General features: G+C 40.8%; 2 protein-coding genes across 6 annotated transcripts in view; both read left to right on the top strand.

Annotated features, from left to right (window-relative positions):
• STAM2 (signal transducing adaptor molecule 2) overlaps window positions 1-3957 on the top strand; it is a 51855-nt gene extending 47898 nt beyond the window's left edge. For all 4 annotated transcript variants that reach the window (XM_006935282.4, XM_003990764.5, XM_006935283.4 and 1 more), the window contains one exon: window positions 920-3957. In XM_006935282.4, the coding sequence (XP_006935344.1) occupies window positions 920-1148 (229 nt within the window). In that variant the 3' untranslated portion in view covers window positions 1149-3957. The remainder of the gene's footprint in view (window positions 1-919) is intronic.
• A 13178-nt stretch (window positions 3958-17135) lies between these two features.
• CACNB4 (calcium voltage-gated channel auxiliary subunit beta 4) overlaps window positions 17136-22629 on the top strand; it is a 257203-nt gene continuing 251709 nt past the window's right edge. Inside the window, exons 1-2 of one of the 2 annotated variants that reach the window (XM_045033810.1) lie at window positions 17136-17643; window positions 18136-18219. In XM_045033810.1, coding sequence (XP_044889745.1) covers window positions 17584-17643; window positions 18136-18219 — 144 coding nt within the window. In that variant the 5' untranslated portion in view covers window positions 17136-17583. Of the gene's footprint in view, window positions 17644-17701; window positions 17910-18135; window positions 18220-22629 lie in introns of those variants that run through there. The other variant, XM_003990762.6, reaches the window with a different exon arrangement.

The following is a 22629-nucleotide window of genomic DNA, read 5'->3' as shown; positions in this document are numbered from 1 at the left end:
GGGTCTCTTCCCACCCAAATTCCGTAAATATAAACTTTAGATATTAACTGAAAATTAAGTAAACCTGTTCACATTGGTATTTAGTTCAATTAAAATGTAAAATTTTGTTATTCTGTGTGAGACTAGAAATTATGGAGAAAAAAACTGGAGCGGTATAGACATTAATCTTCCTATACTGTAAGCAGTGTATTTGAGTAATTTGAAATTACATATTACAAAGCTTTTTTTAAAAAAAAAATGTATGCCATGGTAATTACAAGAACAAGCAGAGTCCTGCAGTTTGGTGTGATTTCTCAACTTGTTCTTTTGTTTGTTTTGGTGTCGTGTTAATAAGTAAACTATAGGTCAAGACTACCTTGAGGGTAGATTCAGGGTCCTGTGTGGATTACACTGTTTGCCTTGCCCTTACTATTTTTATGTAGAGGTTCAGATTAAGTTAGCAGGGCAGCTCTGAAAGTGTCCTATCAAAGGAAAGTGTAAAGAGTCTGTGAGGAAAAGAGGTGGTCTCCTCCATCCTGGATTGAGAGACAGCGTAAGGGAGAATATGGCTGAAGGTATACTTGAGCGGAGTTCGGTTCTCGTTATAGCTGACCAAGGATACCACTGTGAGAAACACAGTCTGCATCTCCTCAAAAGATTTTTTATATGTTTGCAGTGATAGATTTTGGAGAAAACAAAATTAAATAGGCCATATAATCTTATATTTTGTTTCATTTTTGAGTACTTTCTCCTTACCAAATTTAAAAATTACATTCACAGTGTTGGCTAGTTGGAATAATGAAGTCATAATCGGAACAGCAGAGTTACATAAACTTACAAAGATGGAAAAAGGAATTTTTATTGTCTCATGATTGATCTCTGACCATGACCTTGATAATGCAAAGTAAATCTGGTTTTCTTTTCAAAATTTTGTTTGTAGCGCTGGACAAGACACTGTTTCCAACCCTACTTACATGAACCAGAACTCTAACCTTCAATCAGCTGCTGGTACAGCTGCTTACACGCAGCAGATGGGGATGTCTGTGGATATGTCATCGTACCGGAACGCTACTTCCAATTTGCCGCAACTGGCAGGCTTTCCGGTGGCGGCTCCCGCTCATTCAGTTGCACAGCAGCAAACAAATTACCATCAGCAGCCTCTTCTTTAGAACAAAGCAAGCATTTTCTCCAAAGCCTTCATATGTGTGTTACTTGACCCCAGTGATTCAAATCTGAAAATATTTAAAAAATAGTTTTTCTCAACTCAAAAGAACCATGAATAAGTAAAGCACAAAAACTTACCTTACTCTGCTAGGCCATGAAAGGATTTTTTCAGCCCAATTTGTTTGAAGTCAACTTTTGATGAGAGGCAGCTTCAGGTAGCTTCCAGTTAATCCTGTCTTCCTTTCAGATCTCTCTACACAAATCTGGACACCCAATCAGTAGCCTTATGACACTAAACAGCAGGAGATAAAATTTTACTTTAAAGAAACCATTAATCCTTAAAATGTCATGATAATTGGGAGCGCACTCAAACCTTTGAATATTTTTTTTGTCTGCATGTTTTTTCAGTATTCCCCACAAACCATTATTTTAAAAGGCGAACTTCCTTTTGGGTGAGCATTTAGCTTGCCAACATATTTCCCTTGGCTCCTTAAATTGCGGTTCTGTTTGCAGTCCTGTCAGTTTTGCTCTCCGGTTATGTTGAATAATAATTAGCATATAATTGTCGACAGAAGCAAGAGCAGTTTGGAAGGAACAAAGATGTTTTCTGTAGTTAACAGTGAAGACCATATAAATGCAGATATATGATAAAGCATTTAGCTAGTCCCCAGTCCTGCCAGCAGTGAGCTGAGGAATGCCCCATTCCCTGCAGATAAACATTTCTTTTCTAACAAGGCTCCCTTGTACTTAGAATTGCCACTAATGACCTTTTAAAGTGACGTTGGCCATCCTCTAATAAGTGTGGTGTGTGCAGAGATGCTGCATTTTCTTTTTACGGATTACATGTGAATTTGAGCCATGAGACATTCCTAGTAATTTGATGTGCTATATCCCAAGCATGAATAATAAGTGTTCTTATTGCTGTGTTGTTTCTTTAAAGAGGCAATTGAAGTACCATTGCTATGCCAGGCTGTTGAAAAATTTGGCCATTCCTTTCAGAGATAATTCTGAGCCTGTGGGATAATAGCAGGCAATAGGTTGATAGGGAAGCTATCAAGACAGTTTTTCTGAAGCCTACATTTTATAAATTAGTTTATAGTGCTAATAGATTCCACATACTGTAGGAGTTAGGTAGTAAACCAGTAGGGAATGTTTTCTCCTAAAAATTCATACACTACTGCATCATCTACCACTTTTTAGACAATGGAATAGAAGATGGTGAATACATATGCTTACAGGTACTTGGTACTTAGACTGGGAAAACAAAGGACAGAAGTGGTTACTTGCCTGGAGGCAAGATTTCTAAATTGTTTTTTTAAAGAAAGCCCTTAATCTTTCTGCCAAGGATCCATTTGAAGACAGTGTGCTGGAAATTTTTATCATTTATCTATTTACAGAAATTTAATGATAAGTATGTTCTTTTTTCAAAGAAACTGTCCGAAAATAAAAGTCTACATACTACTTGGTCTACATTTAAAGGAAAAAACAAGCAGTATTTGAAAGCCTAATTTCTGTCATTGTCTCATTTCAGATAGAAGTAGCTGAAAAAGTTTTAACCTTGAGTATGTCACGTTCTTTTTTTCATCCAGTATTTTTCTTCCATGTGAATTCGTTTATACACTTATAAAAAAACTTCTAAAATGGCACCTTATTTTTTTGGAAACGAAACTTCTATTCTTTAAAGAAAAAACATAAAAAGCATTTACGAAGCTGCTCTTGATAATAGTTCATGTTTGCATATATATCGAAAATCTTAACGTTTTTTCCTCCTAAACAGTATTTAATAAAGTTATTTTAATGTTTCTGTAAATATTTCATGTATAATTGTGTTCTGAATTGTAAAAGCTTAATTCCGCTTAAGTCTTTGAACTAGGGGAAATATGGCACACCCACTAAATTGGGATCAGCCAATTAAGTTCACCAAATGTAGTTTTGGAATAACATAACAGGTGACATGTATATAAATACTGTATATTGGCATTTATCTGTGAAATTTTATACATCCAGAAGTTTCTTCTCCCTCTTAAATTAAAAACAATTTTATTTTGGCCATACTGTAATGAATTTTGTGTTGCAGGTTGTTGATAGTATAAAATGTTACTAAATCTGTGTACTAAGATGATATTTTTGGTGTTAATAGGAAATAACAGGGTTATTTTTCTTTCTTTTCCATGATCTTATGGGTTATATTTATTTTAAGATCTCTTTATAATTAAATGTTTTCTGCCAAAGGAATTGTCTAATACCAGATTTCTACATTGGGTTCATACTTGCTGTTTTATAAAAAAATAAAAACAACTTCTGCATTTTCATATGAAATCTTGGTACATTAGAAAAAATTTCTGAAACTTTATAATAAAATCACTTTTCATCAATGTAGAATTTCCCTTGGGTGTTAAAATATATGGAGTGTTGGGATATATAAAATAGTTTGGAAAATGTACAGTCTACCAACATTGTCTTGTAATTTGGTAATTTACAAAATTACCTGAATATTAAATAATTACAATATTTATCAATTAGGATTTTAAATTATTTGCAGATACATTGTCATCTGATTCTATTTCAAGTAGTTGATAAGTTGACCACATAACAAATTTCACTACATTTTGAAGATGATTATAAAGTTTCACCTTCCAAAATTTTTAAAAATTTATTTTGAATATTAGAAATATTATGGCTTAGATCTTTTAAAAAGTTTTCATTGTAAAAATCATAAGTGTCTGGTCTCTTCTAGGAGAGGATTTATTGAACTGTTATGAGAAAGCTCAAGTTATTTTTGTAAGTAATAAATTATAAATAATAGAGCACCAACCTATCATGCTTTGTTTCTGTGAAAAGACATTTTTCTTATTTACTTACATCAGTTTTAGTCAGTAAATGAAGGGAGGATTCATTTCTAGGGATTTAATTTTTTTGTTGTTAGTACAATTTAGTTTCTTTTGGAGATTAAAGTTGGGTTTGTTTTTTTTTTTTTTACATTTTCCTCAGAAGAATTTTTCTAATTTTACCAAACTAAGTTTGAATTAGAGTTCTCTAAAAACCTTACTGTGTCAAAAAAAAGAAATTATGTAGCTTACATAGTGTAGTGGGAGGAATCGTGTCCCCCCAAAATTCATGTTTGCCTAGAATGTCAGAATGTGACCTTATTTGGAAAAAGAGGTTGCAGATGTTGGAAGTTAAGGACCTTGAGGTGAGATCATTCTGGATTTAAGGCAGCCTTATAAGAAGAGACACCCAGACGCACAAGGTAGACGAGGCATGTAAAGATGGAGCAGAGACTGGAGTGATGCTACCGCGGGTCAGTGATGGCCTGGGGCCGCCATGAGCTGGAGGAAGCACGGAAGGATTCTCCTCCAGAGCTTTCAGAGAGAACACAGCCCTGCTGACTCCCTGATTTCAGATTTCTAGCCTCAACCTGAGAGAGAAGACATTTATGTTGCTTAAAACCACTAAATTTGTTATGGCAGCCCTAGGAATCTAATAAACATAGATAAAGGTATACAGCAAAATCTGAGTACCAACCATTTCAAACTTCCATAAGAGTGGGTAAGATTGTCGCAGGAGTTCAGAGACAAATGTCTGCAGTCCAGTAGTAGCACTTTTATTATCTTTTCTATATTCTAATGAAATTGCATGGATAAATGAAACTGATCTCTGTCAACCTCATAATCCCATTTTACTGGTATTTTTTGTTTGTTTGTTTTACATCACATCTCAATAATTCCTTATGTCAGAGATGGTAACAAGATTATAATTTATGACTATCCACTCTTCTGTCCATCTTGAGTAGTGAGTATTGAATGAAAAGGAGAACTGTTCAAAGGCAAGCAGACAAACAGAAGACACAAAACTGGTGGATGGGTATTTCCCACAAAGGCTACTAAAGAATGGAATTTGGTCTTCTTATTGTACACCATTTCATATCCTAATGAGGAAAATAAAGGCTTTCCAATACTTTTACAGCAAGTCAGTGACCTCTACTGATCACCTTTTCGTCTAGGGAGCCATCTCCCTTTTTTAAGATACTGAGGTGAACTCACATAAAATAGCCCTTTAAAGTAAACAATTCAGTATCATTTAGTACATTTACAATGTTGTGCAACCACTACCTCTAGTTCCAGAATGAGACCTTTTGTGTCTGCTTTCACGTACCGTATGTCTTTTGAGGTTCATCTCCACGTGTACCACAGTATGTAAGGTTCATATATCAGTTCATCCATACCTCTGTTGATGGATACTTGGGTTGTTTTCATCTTTTGGTTATTGTGAATAGTACTGCTATGAATATGTGTGTATATGTATTTGAGTACTATTTTCAGTTCTTTTGGATATATACCTAGGAGTGGAATTGGTGGGTCATGTGGTAATTCTATGTTTAATTTCTTGAGGAATTGTCAAAATTCCAAAGCTGAGCCATTCATTTAATATTCCCACCAGCAATGCAAGAGAGTTCCAATTTCTCTATGTCCTCACCAGCACTTATTTTTAATTTTAAAAAATCATAGCCATCTTAGTAGATGTGAAGTGCTACCTCTTTGTGATTTTTATTTCCATTTCCTTAATGACTAATGATGTTGAGCATCATTCATGCTTTTTGTCCACTGTATATCCTCTTTGGAGACATGTCTGTGTAAATCCTTTGCTTATTTTTTAACTGGGTTGTCTCTTTGTTGTATTGTAAGAGTTCTTAATATATACTGGATACTAAACCTGTACTAGATACATTATTTCAAATATTTTCTACCATTCTGTAGGTTGTCATTTTACTTTCTTGATGATGTTCTTTGATTTACAAAGTTTTTAATTTTGATGACATCCAGTTTATGTATTTTTTTCTTTTGTTGCTCCTGCAAAGAGTCCATTTCAAATCCAAGTCATGAAGATTTTCTCCTGTTCTAAGATCTTTATGGTTGTAGCTCTTGTAATTAGGTCATTGATTCAGTTTTAGTTAATTTTTATACACGATGTGAGGTAGGGAATCCAACTTCATTCTCTTGCGTATAGATATCCAGTTGTCCCAACACCATTTGTTGAAGACTTATTTTACCAGCTGCTTTTGGACACTGCTATAATTGTAATGCATCAACTCCATAGCTATATAGTTTATAGTCCTGAAAGGTAACAGCGTTGTTCTCATCACTTCTGTCACATACCTAAAGAGGAGTCAGTGCTATCTAGTTAGGAGATAGCTCGCCATGGTGAACAGATATGATAACGGTGTCAGTGTATGTAGAGGTGATTTTCAGTTGTCATAGATTTTTTTTTTTTCCCTCCAAGTAACCAAGCAAGAGAGTGAAAAGTGCATTGTCTTTTTTTTTTTTTAATTTTAATGTTTATTTTTGAGAGAGAGCATGAGCGGGGGAGGAGCAGAGAGAGAGAGAGAGAGGGACACACAGAATCTGAAACAGGCTCCAGGCTCTGACCTGTCAACACAGAGCCCCACCCAGGTGTCAGCCCCACAAGCTGTGATATCATGACCTGAGCCCAAGTCAGATGTGTCACTGACTGAACCACCCAGGTGCCCCAAAAGCGTATTGTCTAAATAGAAAAATGGGACTTAGGGGGTGCGTGGGTGGCTCAGGCCGTTGAGCAGCCGACTTGTTTTCCGCTTGGGTCATGATCCCAGGGTCGTGGGATTGAGCCTCATGTCAATGTGGGTGTGGAGCCTCATGTAGATGTGGAGCCTGCTTGGGATCCTCTCTCCCTCTCTCTCTGCCCCTCCCCTGCTCATGCTTTTTTTCTCTCAAAATAAAAAACATTAAAAAAGAAAAAAATGGGACTTAGAACCCCAGCCAAAAATAATCTTCACCATATTTCTTCCCTGGGAAACCTTCCCCTCGGGATTTCCACCCACATGTTATTGGTCAGAACTGTCCCAAAAGGCTACCATTAGGAGCCAGTGAGTCTGGGAAGGTAAGTATTTTGCTTTCTAGCCTCTGTAAAGAGAGAGGGAGGCAGGGGACAAGATGACTGAGAATGAATATAGAGTGGGCCATGCTATAATCTGCCACAGAGATAGACATGTCCACATGTGTTTACAACCTGGTGTTACTATTTTTGTGGCTGGTAAATAAATTCAAAGTTAAGTTGGCCTATTATTCCATGGTCAAATAAGCTCTTCTTAAGATTCTCTAATATGAGTATACCATAGTTTTTTGTCAATAAGGCTAGATTTAATATATTTGCATCCAACTTAATGATTAAAACTGGGACTTTTTTTTCTAACCTTATGAGATATAGAAAAGATCCTGAAAATAGAGATGGGGATAAAAGCTCCAAACTACTCTTGTCTGTTCTGTTTTGAAAAATGAAAAAATTAAAGATGTATTAGCATTCATTAATGCGTTTGATAACAATTATATGCTGGGGATGCTAAGACTTGAATTTCCAAGCCGGAGTTGTATTTGTGGCATTGCCATGCACTAACCAACTAGTTGTATAGTGTCAGACATTGCACTTTGGCTTGATTGAAAACCATACTTGGGTGCCTGGATGGCTCAGTTGGTTAAGCATCTAACTCTTGATTTAGGTTCAGGTCATGATCTCCTGGTTCATGAATTCGAACCTCCACATGGGGCTCAGCGCTGACAGTGCAGGGCCTGCTTGGGATCCCCTCTCTCTCTCTGCCTCTTCCCCACTTGTGTGCTCTCTCTCACAAAAGTAAATAAACTTAAAAAAAAAAAACCATTTTCATACACATTGTCACTGAATTCTCTTCTTGTTAGGTAGAGAGGTAGGAGAAGAGGGTAAGGTCACACAGCTAGTAAGTGGCAAAGCTGGGATTATAAATCTGGGTCTATCCGATGCTCAAGCATGTGCTTTTTCCCCACTGTACTGGTGTGAAATAATCTGTGTATTGTGGTTGTCAGGTAATACCATGTAATGACTTCCTTTCACATACATCACTGAGATTGATGAGGCCCCCTAAGGGCTCACATGGTTACAAAATGCCCTCAGATGTGACAACGCTCCTGTGAGGAACAGCATAATAGTGGCTGGATCAAGTTAGTGTGCGCACTGTAGTACAATTAGTTCCGTCATACAGGTGGGTTGATCAGACCAGGGCTTGATGTAAACAGACTGGCTCTTGGTGAGAATCTGTGAGGAAGGAGGAGGGGTCAAACATCTGGGAAAGCAAGAGGTTAATGAAGCATGTAGAGTTCTTTGTTTTCTGAACAGAAAAGCGCAAAATTCAAGGGATTTCTAAGGAAAACAACAGGTGACAACTATTTGAGGCTGATTTGAACTAGGAGAGTAGTTCTGAGTTGAAGCCTAAAAATACAGCCCCCCCCTCCACCCCCCCCCCCCCCGCCCCCACATAGCCCGATTTGTATAGATTTGTTCAAGGTCTCTTCCAATTTTAAGTCCCTGTAAGTCTGTGTTCTTCCCCGGGACAGAAAAGTAGAAAAACCAGAATTTGAATATTATTTGGCATTTAACTTACATCATCCAGCACCTTCATGTGAACTTTTAAAAGAATTCTTCCTTTAAACGTTATCCTGGAGTGGTATGTGTCCATTTGGTGATTTGGGTTTTGGTTTGGTTTTTGATTTGGTATTTAGTCTTCTTTTGGCTGTGACATTTTCTCAGACTTTACTTGTTTTTGATGACTTCGACAGTGTTGAGGAGTACCAGTCAAATATTTTGTAGACTGCCCCTCAATTGGGATTCGTATGGTATTTTCCTCATGATGACAGTAGAGTTATAGGTTTGGGAGAGGCAGGCCACAAAGGTAAAGTACCCTTCTCTTCATGTTATATCAAGGGTACATATTATCAGCATGACATCACGGTTGATGTTCATCTTAATCACATGACTGAGGGAGTGTTTGTCAAGTTTCTCCAATTCCTCTTTCCATGGTATGTTGGAAGGAAGTCACTAATGCACAGCCCACACTTGAGAAGGGGGAGTCATGTTTTCCCTCTTTACAGGTAGAGTAACTACATAAGTTATTTGGAATTCTTCCACATGGGAGCTTTGTCTCTTCTCTTCCATTGTTTGCTTATTTATTTATTCAGTCATTTATTTTTTTATCACTATGGACTCATGGATACTATTTTATACTTTGGGATGCATCCCGATACTACTTTATTTTATTGCTCAAATTGTTCCAACTTTGGTCATTGGGAGCTCTTTCAGTTTGTTCCTGTGTCCCTTTGACATACCCCCAGTCATTGTGCTTTTTTGTTCTGTTTTGCTTTGAAAGCATTCTTTACTTTCTGGCACTACAAGACACTCGGGGTTCATCTTGTATATTTCCTGCCCCAGTCTTAGGATCAGCCATTTCTTCAAGGTGCCCTGGTTGCTTTTGGTAAAGGATGGTATTACAAACCGAGACTTGGGTACTACATGTGTTTGTTGCTACTGATAATGTTGTTATTTCTCGGCCCTTGGCTGAAAGCAAGAAAATATGTGTAGATTAACCTGTGTATATATATACAAATTTATAAACATTTATCCATATAGTTATCTATATAAGCTACACCTGGGTTCATACTGATGTTTCTAACTTGAATCCATTACCACATGGATCATCCTAGCCTCTTCTCCTTATTTATCTGTAACTGTCCACTCCAACAATAGAAAACGTGGCTCCCATCATGTGCCATCGATTTACTTAATTGTTCAATTCCAGTATATATGCATAGTGATTTCGGAATTGGTAACCCATACCTCAGGAAGCAACTTTATCAGCAGCAGTAGAGTGCTTATGCACAGTTCCTTTGGCCTTTAGTCTCACAGACTCCACTCATCTCCAAAGATACTTAGACCACCACCCTCCCCAATCCTTGCTCCCCCACCAGCCTTCTTCGGTGAGGTTGTTTCATACATTGTCATACAGTTATATTCTTTTGTTACATTCTGCATTCCATTCCGGAACTTCTTAAATGAATTTTTAAAAATTTGCACATATTAAGGCTCACTTTGTGCTGTAAAGTTCTACAGGTTTTGATTGATGCAGTGTCATGGATCCACCATTATAGTATCATACAGAATAACTTCACCACCCTAAGAAAATCCCTGCTATGTTTCACATATTCAACCCTCTGCCTCCCAAACCTCCGACCTGTTTACTGTTTTTACAGCTTTGACTCTTCTAGAATCTCAAAAAAAAATGTTATAAAATATGAAGCTTCAGACTGACTGGCTTCTTTCACTCAGCACTATGCATTTAAGGTTTATCCATGTTTTTCTATGGCTTGCTTGCTCATTCCTTTTTATCACTGAGTAGTATTCCATGGTATGATTATACCATTCACCTATTGAAGGACACGTTGGTTGCTTACAGTTTTGGGCAATTAAAAATAAAACATTATAACATTATAAACATTTGTGGGCTGGGTTTCGTGTCGTATTTCAAATCAATCATGTAAGTACCTAGGATCATGATTGTTGGACTGTATGGAAAGTCTATGTTTAGCTTATGAAGAACCTGACAGTTTAAGAAACTGATAAACTGTCTGCAAAATGGTTGTGCCAGTTAGCATACCCATCACCAATGAATAAGAACTCCTGCTGCTCCTAATACTAACAACTAGCATTGTCCGTTGTTGTTGTTTTTTTTTTAATTTAGCCATTCTGATAGGAGTGTAATGGTATTGTATTGTTTTCATTTGTATTTCCCTAATGATAAATGATGTTGAGCATCTTTTCACATGCTTATTTGCTATCTATAGGTTTTCTTTGGTAAGGTATCCGTTCAAATCTTTTCTCCATTTTTAACTGGGTTGTTTGTTGTCTTATTGCTGAGTTTTTTTTTTTTAATTTTTTAAATGTTTATTCATTTTTGAGAGAGAGACAGAGCATGAGCGAGGGAGGGGCAGAGAGAGGGAGACATAGAATCTGAAGCAGGCTCCAGGCTCTGAGCTGTCAGCACAGAGCCAGACATGGGGCTCAAACCCACAAACTGCGAGCTCATGACCTGAGCTGATGTGGGATGCTTAATTGACTGAGCCACCCAGGTTCCCCTTATTGCTGAGTTTTGAGAGTTATTTTTATATTTTTGTCTACAAGTTTTTGAAAAATGTTTTAATGTTTTTATTTATTTTTGAGAGAGAGAGAGAGAGAGAGAGAATGCACAAGCAGGGGAGAGACAGAGAGACACAGAATCTGAAGCAGGCTCCAGGCTCTGAGCTGTCAGCAGGGCTTGAACTCATGAACCGCAAGATCATGACCTGAGCCACCCAGGAGCCCCAACAAGTTCTTTTTTTTTTTAAGATTTTATTTTTTTAAGTAATCTCTCCACCCAATGTGGGGCTTGAACTCATGAACTCAAGATCAAGCTCCACATGCTCCTCTGACTGGGCCAGCCAGATGCCCCTTTGTTTGCAAGTTCTTTACCAGATTTGTCTTACAGATATTTTCCCCCAGCCTATCACTTGTCTTTTCATTCTCCTAACAAGGTCTTTAACAGAGCAAAATTTTTTAATTTTAATAAATCCCAACATACCAATATTTACTTTCTTGGATCATACTTGCATCTAATTTTTTTTTTTTTACATTTGTTTATTTTTGAGAGACAGAGAGAGACAAAGCATGAGCGGGGTAGGGGCAGAGAGAGAAGGAGACACAGAATCCGAAGTAGGATCCAGGTTCTGTGCTGACAGCTCAGAGCCTGACATGGGCCTTGAATCCACAAACCGCCAGATCATGACCTAAGCCAAAGTCAGACACTCAGTGGACTGAGCCACACAGGCACCCCTGATCATGCATCTAAAACCTCATCTCCAAATCCAAGGTCCTATAGGTTTTCTCTGAGAAGTTTTATAGTTCTGTACTTTACACATAGACGTATAATCCATTTTGAGTTGTTTATTTTTATTTGTTTTAACTTTGTTTTTTTCAATTTCACCATTTTTAACTCCTCTCAGTGCGGAGCCCAACTCGAGGCTCAATTCCACGACCCTGTGATCATGACCTAAGTCAAAATCAAGAGTCGGATGCTCAACCAACTGAGCCACATAGGTGCCCTGAGTTAATTTTATATAAGGTCTGAAGACTTTCAAAAACAACAGCTTTCCCCCCCACACCTGGTATAATTTAATTTTTCTGGAAAACTTCAAACTTGCTTTGTAGTTTTAAATAATATCCAAGCATTTTAAGTACATAGGATAAAAACACTTCTTATTAAGTTTTTATTCTTGGTGAAATGTTCATATCGTACGGAAGTATATCATTTAAAACGTGCCCTCTCCCCACACATATATACACATACAAACATGCACAGACATTATTTTGCACAAATGTGATCATTGTTCTAAAACTTTTTTTTCACTTAGATGTCTAAGTCTGCACATACACTCTCACCTCTCTTTCATAACTATAGTTTTATCTACTTGCTTATTTTAAAAAGTAAGTGGTAGAGCTGGGAAATCAACTCTGTTCCCTTTATTTATTTTTTAATTTTTAAAAATTCCAGAAAAGAGTGCCTGGGTGGCTTGGTCAATCAAGCGTTGACTCTTGATTTTGGCTCAGGTCATGATCTCATGGTCATGAGATCTAGTCCCTCGTCGGGCTTTGCACTGAGGGTGAAGACTGCTTAAGATTCTCTCCCTCCTCCTTTGCTCCTCTCCAGCTTGTGTATAGGTTCTTTACATTTTGGATACTAACTGTATCAGATATGTCATTTGTAAATATCTTCTCCCATTCAGTAGATTGTCTTTTAGTTTTGTTGTTTCCTTTGCTGTGCAGAAGCTTTTTTATTTTGACCATAGTCCCACTAGTTCATTTTTGTTTTCGTTTCCCTTGCCTCAGGAGACCCATCTAGAAAAATGTTCTTATAGCCAACGTCAGAGAAATTACTGCCTGTGCTCTCCTCTAGGTCTCACAGTTAGTTCCTTATAAAAATAACAGCTTTATTGACAGAATTCACATACCATACAATTCATCCACTTAAAGTGGTTTTTAGCATACTCACAGATACGTGCAACCATCAATATAATCAATTTAGAACATTTTCTTCACCTCTAAAAGAAGCCCTTTACCTTTAATTATCACTTCGATACCTCCCAGCCTCCCTAGCCCCAAGCAACCACTCATGTATTTTTAGTTTCTAAAGATTTCCCTATTCTGGACATTGCACATAAGTGGTATTTTACAATATGTAACTTTTTGTGATTGATTTCTTTCACTTAGCATAATATTTTCAAGGCTCATCCATGTTGTAGCATGTATCAATACTTCATTCTTTTTATTGTAGAACAATATTCCACTGTATAGATATACCACATTTTTATTTTTTATTTTTTTATTTTTTATTAAAAAAATTTTTTTTAACATTTATTTATTTTTGAGACAGAGACAGACAGAGCATGAATGGGGGAGGGGCAGAGATAGAGGGAGACACAGAATCGGAAGCAGGCTCCAGGCTCTGAGCCATCAGCCCAGAGCCCGACGCGGGGCTCGAACTCATGGACCGTGAGATCGTGACCTGAGCTGAAGTCGGACGCTCAACCGACTGAGCCACCCAGGCGCCCCGATATACCACATTTTTTAAAATCCATTCATCAGTTGGTAGACATTCGGGTTGCTTCTGGTTTTGGCTATTAAGAATAATGCTGGTATGTACATTCTTGTATAAGTTAAAAAAAATTTTTTTAATGTTTATTTTTGAGAGAGAGTGCAAGCAGTGGAGGGGTAGAGAGGGAGACACAGAATCCAAAGCAGACTCCAGGGTCTGAGCTGTCAGCACAGAGCCCAACACAGGGCTCGAACTCACAAACCGTAAGATCATGACCTGAACCAAAGTTGGATGCTTGACTGACTGAGCCACCCAGGTGCCCTCTTGTATAAGTTTTGCATGGACATATTCTTTGATTTATCTTAGCTATATGCCTGGGAGTGGACTTGCTGTGGTAACTCTGTGTTTAACTTTTTGAGGAACTGTCAAAATGTTTTCCACAGGAACTGTACCATTTTACAATCCCATCAGCCGTGTATTGCAGTTCCAATTTCTATCTTTGCCAACACTTGTTATTATCTGACTGTTTGATTATAGCTGTCCTAGTGCATGTGAAGTGGTATCTCATGGTTCTGATTTGTTTGCATTCTCCTGATGACTCATGATGCCCAACATCTCTTTATGTCCTTATCAGTCATTTGGCTATCTTTTTTTGGAGAAATGTTTATTCAGATTCTTTGCCTGTTTAAAAAATTATTTTTTGGGGGGGCGCCTGGGTGGCTCAGTCGGTTGGGTGTCCAACTTCGGCTCAGGTCATGATCTCGTGGTTCGCAAGTTGAGCCCTGCATCAGGCTCTGTGCTGACAGCTCAGAGCCTGGACCCTGCTTTGGATTCTGTGTCTCCCTCTCTCTCTGCCCCTCTCCCACTCACACTCTGTGTCTCTCTCTCAAAAATAAACATTAAAATTTTTTTTAAAATTATTTTTATTACTGCATTGTAAGATTTCCTTATATATATTATAGATAGGAGTCCCTTACCCGGTATATGCTTTGCAAACATTTTCTCCCATTCTTTGGGTTGCCTTCACTTCCTTCTTTTTAAAAATTTTTTACCTTCACTTTCTTGATAGTGCCCTTTGAAGTACAAAAGGTTTTCATTTTGGTGAAGTCCAATTTATTTATTTTTTCTTTTGCTGCTTGTACTTTGGTGTCATATCTAAGTATCCATTGCCAAATCTGAGTCATGAAGGCTTACCCTTATCGTACATTTTTTTTCCAACAGTTTTACATTTTTAACTATTTCATTTAGCCCTTTGGTCAATTTTGAGTTAATTTTTGTAGGTGGTAAGAAGTAAGTGTCTACCTTCATTCTTTCAGCTCTGGTGCTGGAGGCAGGGACAAAGGTGCACCTCTCTTTGAGTGACAGCACCCCTTTAGGAGCTGAGCCCTTGGCAGAGAGGGGCAGCAGTCCCAGGCCCCCAGGCTCGCCTCTGCCCGAGCAGTCAGGGCTCCAGTATCCTCGGTGGCAGGGTGCCAAGGGTAGACCTCCATCCTACAAGTGGGGGCTGGGCTAACAAAGGAAGCCCCTCCTCCCTGCTGTATTTGAGGAGAGTTCAACCTCAGCCACAAGGAGCTGGGGGCAGGATGAGAAATAATGTCCTGTCCATCCAAAGAAGATAACCCTCCCACTGGAGTTGACGGGAGAGGAAGCCCTGTGTTCGAGGCTGCACCAGTGTGGAACGGAGTCTCTCCCTTGCCGGGATGGGACAGAAGCAGGAAAAGAGGGAGCGGGTCTTGGTTCAAATACCACAGACTCTCACTTTCCTTACGGAGTTTTAGTAAATTTTCTTGAATAAATGTTTCTTTATTTGTTGTGTACCCTTAGGGTCATTCCAGAGATTTAAATAAAAAAACAAAAACAAAAACAATTTTCACCAGTTTCGCTGTGGGGTGGGGGTGGGTACAGAGTGCACCTCACTGTCAGGCTGCTGTAGATTCTTTTTTGAAAACTCCAAGTCAGCGACTGTGGGCAATGAAAAACCAGAAAACTCAAACCACAGAATAACTCATTCTATATATATTGATTAGATATCAGCTATTAAAATGGCTCAGAGCTAAAAATGGAAGGAGTTCTGCATTGGCAGACGTACTACTATCCATAAGCTTTAGGAAGTGTCTACTATATGTAAGGTATAAAAATATAAGATAAAAAGCTAAAAATCTGTTTTGGAAATTAGATTTTCATAAAAAAGAGAACTAATAAACCAAAGCAGCTATACTAAATTCCCGGGGAAAAATACTCCAGTTTTTCATAGGCATGAGAAACTATCCAGGACTGGAGTGAGTGGCCAAGGAGGATTTCTGTGGGGCAAGAGTTGGCTGGGGCACGTTTGGAGGTGAAGGTAGGCTTCAGCTGGATGGGTGGGCTCGGGGTAGGGCACATTCCAAAGCAGAAGTGCTAAAATGGGATTGCATTTAGTATGTTTGAGAAATAATGAGTGGACCTGCCTAGTTGCTGGAAGGTCTATATGAAGAGATTAAATGAGAAATGAAGTGGTGACCAAAAAGCAGGGGAGAGGAGAGGGCTTTGGTCTTTGGGACTATGGAGTCTGAACCCTATTTTGTAGGCTGCTGAGAGCAATGAGTGCTTTTTAGAGGAGTGACTTGGGCAAAGAGATTTTAGGAAAATGACTTTGTGTGTAGCGTGTAGTTGGAATGAAGTCTGTGTGTGTGTGTGTGTGTGTGTGTGTGTGTGTGTGCGCGCGCGCGCGCGTGTGTAAGTGCGCACGCGCTGAGTCCGGAAGCAAGAAGACAGACTAGTTTTAGACTGTTACAAAGAAATGAAGGTCTGGATTAAGTGAAGAAGGCGGGAATGGAAAGGAAGTGTTTGGTGGGTGGTAACATAATCAGGACCTCAATATGCGGCCAATTGTTTCCACCAAAAATAATACTAGAATACAAGGTGACATGGGCTGATTTAGCAGTTTGAGTTACTATATATATTTTGATGGGTTTCTCATGCAGTATCTATAGTTAAATGAGGTCTCTTTATTTTTGACTTCTCACATATTTTTCTTCCCTCTTCTTATTACTTCAAATTCCTCTTCTCCACAGTTTGCTTTTGCTTTGATTTCAAATTAACCTCTTATATGTATTTGCAGGAGGAAACCAAGGGGTGCAACAATGGCATGGATCGTGGATGGTTTCAAGGATGAGTTTCTTCCCTTGAAAACAGCTATCCGCGTAGAAATGGGAGGCACGTGGCCAACTCTGGCTTTTTAGCAGGTCTAACATGACCTTCAAAACTCCTTAGGACGCGCCAGTCTCCTGCGAGGCTGCATCTCCCATTAGGCTGGCAGGTTCTCCTGCGGCCGCCTGGATGTGTTGGCTCCGGGTTGTGAAAATAGAGTTGGCCAAACAGTACAAAAAACAAACCAGAAACCCCATGCCTTACCATGGCGGGCTGATGAGTGAAGTCGTGCAAGGAAGGTTCTGCTCGTGCCCTTTTAAAATTCCAGTGCAACACACACACACACACACACACACACACACACACACACACACACACCCGCGCGCGCCCGGTCGGCTCTTCCCACTCCCTGCCACACTGCACCAGCGTCCCTCCCCAAGTCCTGATTCATGAACCGTGCCACCTTTGTCTCATTTGAAACTGTGCAGACTATTTTAATCCTTCCACCCCCACCCCAGATTCCCCCCCTCTCCATCCTCTGGAAAGCTCTGATGTAAGGCGCTCGCTAGGTGGGGGAGCGCTTCTCCCGGTCGGCTCGGGTAGGCGAGATCCCCAGAAGCCCCCTCCGCGGGACCTCTGCCTGCCGGGCCGTGACCCGGGGACCCCGCTGCGGGCGCGGGAGAAGCGCCTTGGTCCCTTTAAGGTGTCTTGCTCTCCGAGGTGCGGGCAGGGAGCCCGGGAGCCGGCGCGGGTCTCGCTGCCGCCCTCCTCTCCTCCCGCTCCCCGGCCTCCGGGGGCCTGCCCGCCCTCCGCCCGCCGCGCGCCGGCCCGCCATGCGGCTGTGAACCATGTCCTCTTCCTACGCCAAGAACGGGCCGGCCGACGGGCCGCACTCCCCCACCGCTCAGGTACCGCCCCCTCCTCCTCCCCCTCCCGCCCCGGCGGCCCGAGCGCGCCCCGCCTTCGTGCGGGCAGCGCGGTGCCCCCAGTCCTGAGAGTCGGCCGCCGCGCGCTCCCACCCCTCCTCCTCGTCCCTCTCCTCCAGCTCCTCCTCTGCCTCCTCCTCCTCCTCACCTCGTCCGTCTCAGCGCTCCCGCTCTGGAGCCCGCAGCCTTCCCCAGCCGATGCCGGGGACCCGGACCCCGCGCCCCGAGAGTCTTTGTTAATGGATGTGGTGGGTGCTCGCGGGCTGCTCTCCTCGGGCATCGTTGCAGCCGTCGAGGCTCGTGGTGGGGGGGTGGGGGTGGAGGCTGTATCTGGGGACCGCCGAGGAGACTGGGGTACGGGCTCTGGGAGACCCTGGGGAGCTGGTCTGGAGGCGGACGCTGGCCCGGGGTGGTCGTCCGGCTCCGCGCTGCGGTCCTCACCGGCTTCTCTCTGGCCCCGTGTGTCGAGTCCAGGTGGCCCGAGGCACCACGACCCGGAGGAGCAGGTTGAAAAGATCCGATGGCAGCACCACTTCGACCAGCTTCATCCTCAGACAGGTAGGAGGCGGGCGCGGGGAGACCGCGCGGGCGGCAGGTTGGGGAGAAGGCCCGGTGCGGGGCGCGGGGGTCCGGGATCCGAGCGCTGCCACCCAGAGTGCGAGCGGCGGGTAGAGTCTCCTTGCGCCCCTTTCCGGCAGGGGCCGGGCGCTCCCGCCGCGTCCTGCTTCCGCATCCCCCTGCGCGCAAAGTCTTCCCGGCCGGGCGGCTCCGCATCGCCCTCGAAGTTTGTGCGTTCGAATGCGAGTTGCTGGGGACCCGGTGTAGGGCAGGGATGTTGAATTTAAGACTGAAAGTATTTCTAGTTGCACTTTCCGTGTGTGGTAACGTCTTCAAGTCGCGTACTTGACTTTGAGTAACCAGAGCCCCAGGGGCCCCGCACACGGTTTAATTTGGCTGACAGGTCGGGGTCTCTGCTGTTTGTCGTATTTCGAATACTCTTCTTAGTGTGGGTCTTGGGAGAGATCTGCCAGCTCTGGTCAAATGAAAGACGCTTTGAGCAGAAAGTTTGGTGTCACTTGGGACCTCTGCTTTGGTTCGCCTAGCTAGGGAAAAAAGACTGCCCAGACCTGGTTCTATTGAAATAAGCAAAGGTCGGCACTCAGTTCGAGGGTCTGGGTGGTACTACACTTCGTGTTTGTTTTCTTCGTAGTTGTTTCCGTCTGTGTAGTTCTAGTGAGCGTTCTGTGTGCTAAAACATCGCCGATTACACTGAATGCTTAGGTCTCTTTCACCTTGACACAGGAGATTGGTCCTTAATTTTCTACTGCCCATGTGCTGTAAATGAAACCATCTCTACATAGCTGCTGGGTGCTAGCGAGATCTTGCAAAAGTGAGTCACCTTGATCTCTCTTTGGAGCGGAAAAACTCTGGAGGTGTGTGCTTTCAGGGTGGCTTAGGAATACTTTGGTTGTGGCCCCAAGACGCTTTTATCCCAGGCTCTGCTGTGGGCTGCTGGAGTGACCTTGGGAAGTTCTTTTCCCTCTAGGTCACTGAGAGCATTGTGTAATATGTTTTTAACCAATGATGGCAGCTGGGGTGTGTTTCCTTAGTGATTATCATCAATTTAAACATTATCTAGGACAAATGGGCTTTAGATTCAAAATTGGACTCAGACTTCTCCTAAAGGGTTTAGAAAGCATATTTAGATAATATTTATTATGCAGTACTCATTTTCTGCAAACAGATTGTTACCACTACTGTTTTTAATTCAGGGAGCACCAAGTATTTACATTCTTCAAGTAAATATATTTTGGATCCTGAATTCGTTCTAAAAGTGCATTCTATTCCCTTTGCAGTGCGTAGATCATTTGTGCATTTGATAAAGCGAAGACGTTCTTCATCTTTAAAAAATTTTTCACTTATGTGACTGAGATCTTGTTGATGTTTATTTTGTAGGTGCCTATTTTTGGTGGTGTTTTATTGTTGCAAATTCTTAGAAATACTAATTATACAGCAGTGTATTCTGTGAGCTGTTTGACTAAAACTTTTGAGTTCATCTTAACTGTCACTTCACTAATGCTTTAGACTTCCAACCACAAACAAAACAATCAATATTTTTTCTAATATCCTTATTCTTTCCTCAGTTTACTCCAATAAATGAGACAATGCATGGATAAGTTCTTGATAACTGTGTTGCTATGTATTGTCTTAAAAATGTAAAAAGTATTGCATGCTAATAATTTTGGGAGTAATTTAAACCGGTGCAATGTATAGGACAAATATATTTCATTAATCTTTCTGAAACTGGGATTTGTTGATCTAATAAAATGGTCTAATTTAAATATAGAAGTTAGTTGTAATTGCATGATATATACAATCTTTTTCTTTTCTGTGTAAAAATAATACATAATTTTTGTGAACACTTACAGTTGAGTAAGTATCCTACACACGATCTTGATTAAAAATGGCCTAACGGACCCTTCTGTAATGGCTACAATAAAAATAACAGAGGGATTTTATTTCTTTGACAAGCGATGGAAAGTTACTGCAAATGGAAGTTAACTGTGTTTTTTGAAATAAAATTGAAGAGTTTTCACCTGAGTGACAACGAAGTATTTTTTTAAAAAGCACAATGGCTGTTTATGTTATTAGAGCCTTCTTATTTGTAGAATGACTAATGATTTATTGTTTTTGAATTCTTGGTACACTGAAGTGATGGGATTTCTTGGTGATATCTCACAGTCTGTGTGATGCCTTCGCACATGAAGAAGACAGTGGGGATGCCAGTAAAATAGTGCTGCTCATTTTTGTATCCTGTTATTTACAAAATTAGAGAGGGAAAGTGTTCACTAAAAAAAAAAAAAAATGATGTGTCGAATCGGATGGGTCATATGGGGCTGATGGTGAAACACAGAGGACAGTTGGCAAATAAAAACAGTTTATTTTATTGTCACCTAGTAAAATTGTTTAATCTTTATTTTTTCTTCTTCTTATTATTTTTTTAAACACTTTTTAATGTTTATTTATTTTTGAGAGAGAGATACAGAGCGGGAAGCAGGGGAGGGGCAGAGAGAGAGACACACAGAATCCAAAGCAGGCTCCAGGTTCCAAGCTGTGCACAGAGCCCAATGTGGGGCTCGAAGTCACGAACCGCAAGATAGTGACCTGAACGAAGTCAGACGCTTAACTGACTGAGCCACCCAGGCGCCACTTATTATTATTGTTAAAGTCTTCTTCAAACTGGTAAAAAGTTGTAGTGTTTGTGTGTGTACATGCACGCATACACATGCACACATGTGAGTCGGGCTGAAAACAAGCAAACTGAGAAAGTGAGCCTGCCTCCACTCTGAGGACTGCTCACAAAGTCTCTCTCGAACCTGTGACCTTGTTTCGTGGGCTACTAGATTGCTGGTCTCCACAATCTAGGAGGGATGGAGATTTTGGAATGAATCCAGGAAACAACTAAATGGTTTCTTTGAGGAAAGGTGAGAAGATTAAGTATTTTGCCACGATAAGAATAAAGAGAGCTCGGGGTAACCCAGTAATGGTCTTCAAAGTGTACACAAAGGCATTCTTTGGAAATGTGATGGACTGTTCTCCGTTTTCATTGAGCAAGGAACTCAAGAACTGCATGACTTCATTAAGACTGTTGCTATCATTGAAATGGCTTTCCAAATGAGGCCATAGATTTTTTTCCTAGGAGATCACTTGTGACAGGCCATTTGTGAGTGGATTCTTTATTCATGTTTTAAAATTTTAGGAAGCACTTATTTAAAAAAGGAAGCTGTCAGCACAGAGCCCAATGTGGGGCTGAAACTCACGAACCTGAGCCAAAGTCAGATGCTAAACTAATTGAGCCACCCAGGCTCCTCTAGGAAGCACTTATTAAACATCTGCTCGGTGCCCAGCACTGTGCTAGATGCTATGGAAGAGGAATGAAAAGACGAAGTCCCCGTACCCAAAGGATTTTATAATCTACTTATGGAGACATAGATATATACACACAACATAGTGAACTGTAGCAAGGAATTAGGGTGTGGGCAAAATGGCCATATGCAGTGAATATTGTAATACTCTGGGTGTCACTGCACATAGAGTTGCTGTGATGGAGTACTCCAGGTTACTGTCACTGAGGTTATCCCAGTTTTCTCCCCTCTGGGGTTCAAAGAGAAAATCTGATCAGAGTGTGATTATTCTGTTGACCTCTCCTTGTTAAGGCTGCCCTTATCAGTACTGCAAGTCTTATAAGGCCTGGCCCCTACTAGTTTGCAGCCTTATCTTAAACCATTATCTTTTAGCTTTGGACACAGGTCTCTCACACACCACCTTCCCTTCTGCCATTGGCCCTTTGTACATGCTGAGCCCTCTGTGTGGAGGGCTCTTGTTCTCCGTTCTGCCAAGTTGATTTTTAATCTTTGTTGAGACCTAGGTTTAGTCTTCACCTCTTTTTTACTACTTTTTATATGTACTTATGTATTTATGTATGTACATATTTATTTATTGATTTATTTTAAGAGAGAGAGAGAGAGTGCAAGTGGGGGAGAGGGGCAGAGGCAGAAAGAGAATCTTAAACAGGCTCCATGCTCAATGCGGCGTTGGACGTGGGGCCCAATGCCATGATCCTTGGGTCATGACCTGAGCCGCAATTAAGAGTTGGACGATCAACCAACTGAGCCAGCCAGGCTCATTTCTAGTCTTCATTTCTTTTTCTAATCTCTTTGATGATGTCAGTTCCTTAACCACGTACCTCATTCCAGAGTGCATTTTGCCAGGTCTCAGTAATTAGATTTCTCTGTTAATGTCTGTCCCCTCATCCAGATAATAAGTACCACTGGAGCAGGGACATACCTGCATTTGGTGCACTCGATTGTCTTTGTACCCTAAGCATTTAGCGTAGTAGATGTTCAATAAGTATTTATTTGGATGAATGAAGGAGCGGATGGATGAGGACTAGCTTCATATATTTTA

The sequence above is a fragment of the Felis catus genome, chromosome C1 (assembly GCF_018350175.1).
Source record: "Felis catus isolate Fca126 chromosome C1, F.catus_Fca126_mat1.0, whole genome shotgun sequence".
Classification (NCBI taxonomy): domain Eukaryota; kingdom Metazoa; phylum Chordata; class Mammalia; order Carnivora; family Felidae; genus Felis; species Felis catus.
Note: the sequence above shows the minus strand (reverse complement) of the source record. Positions and strands in the feature narration are given on the sequence as shown.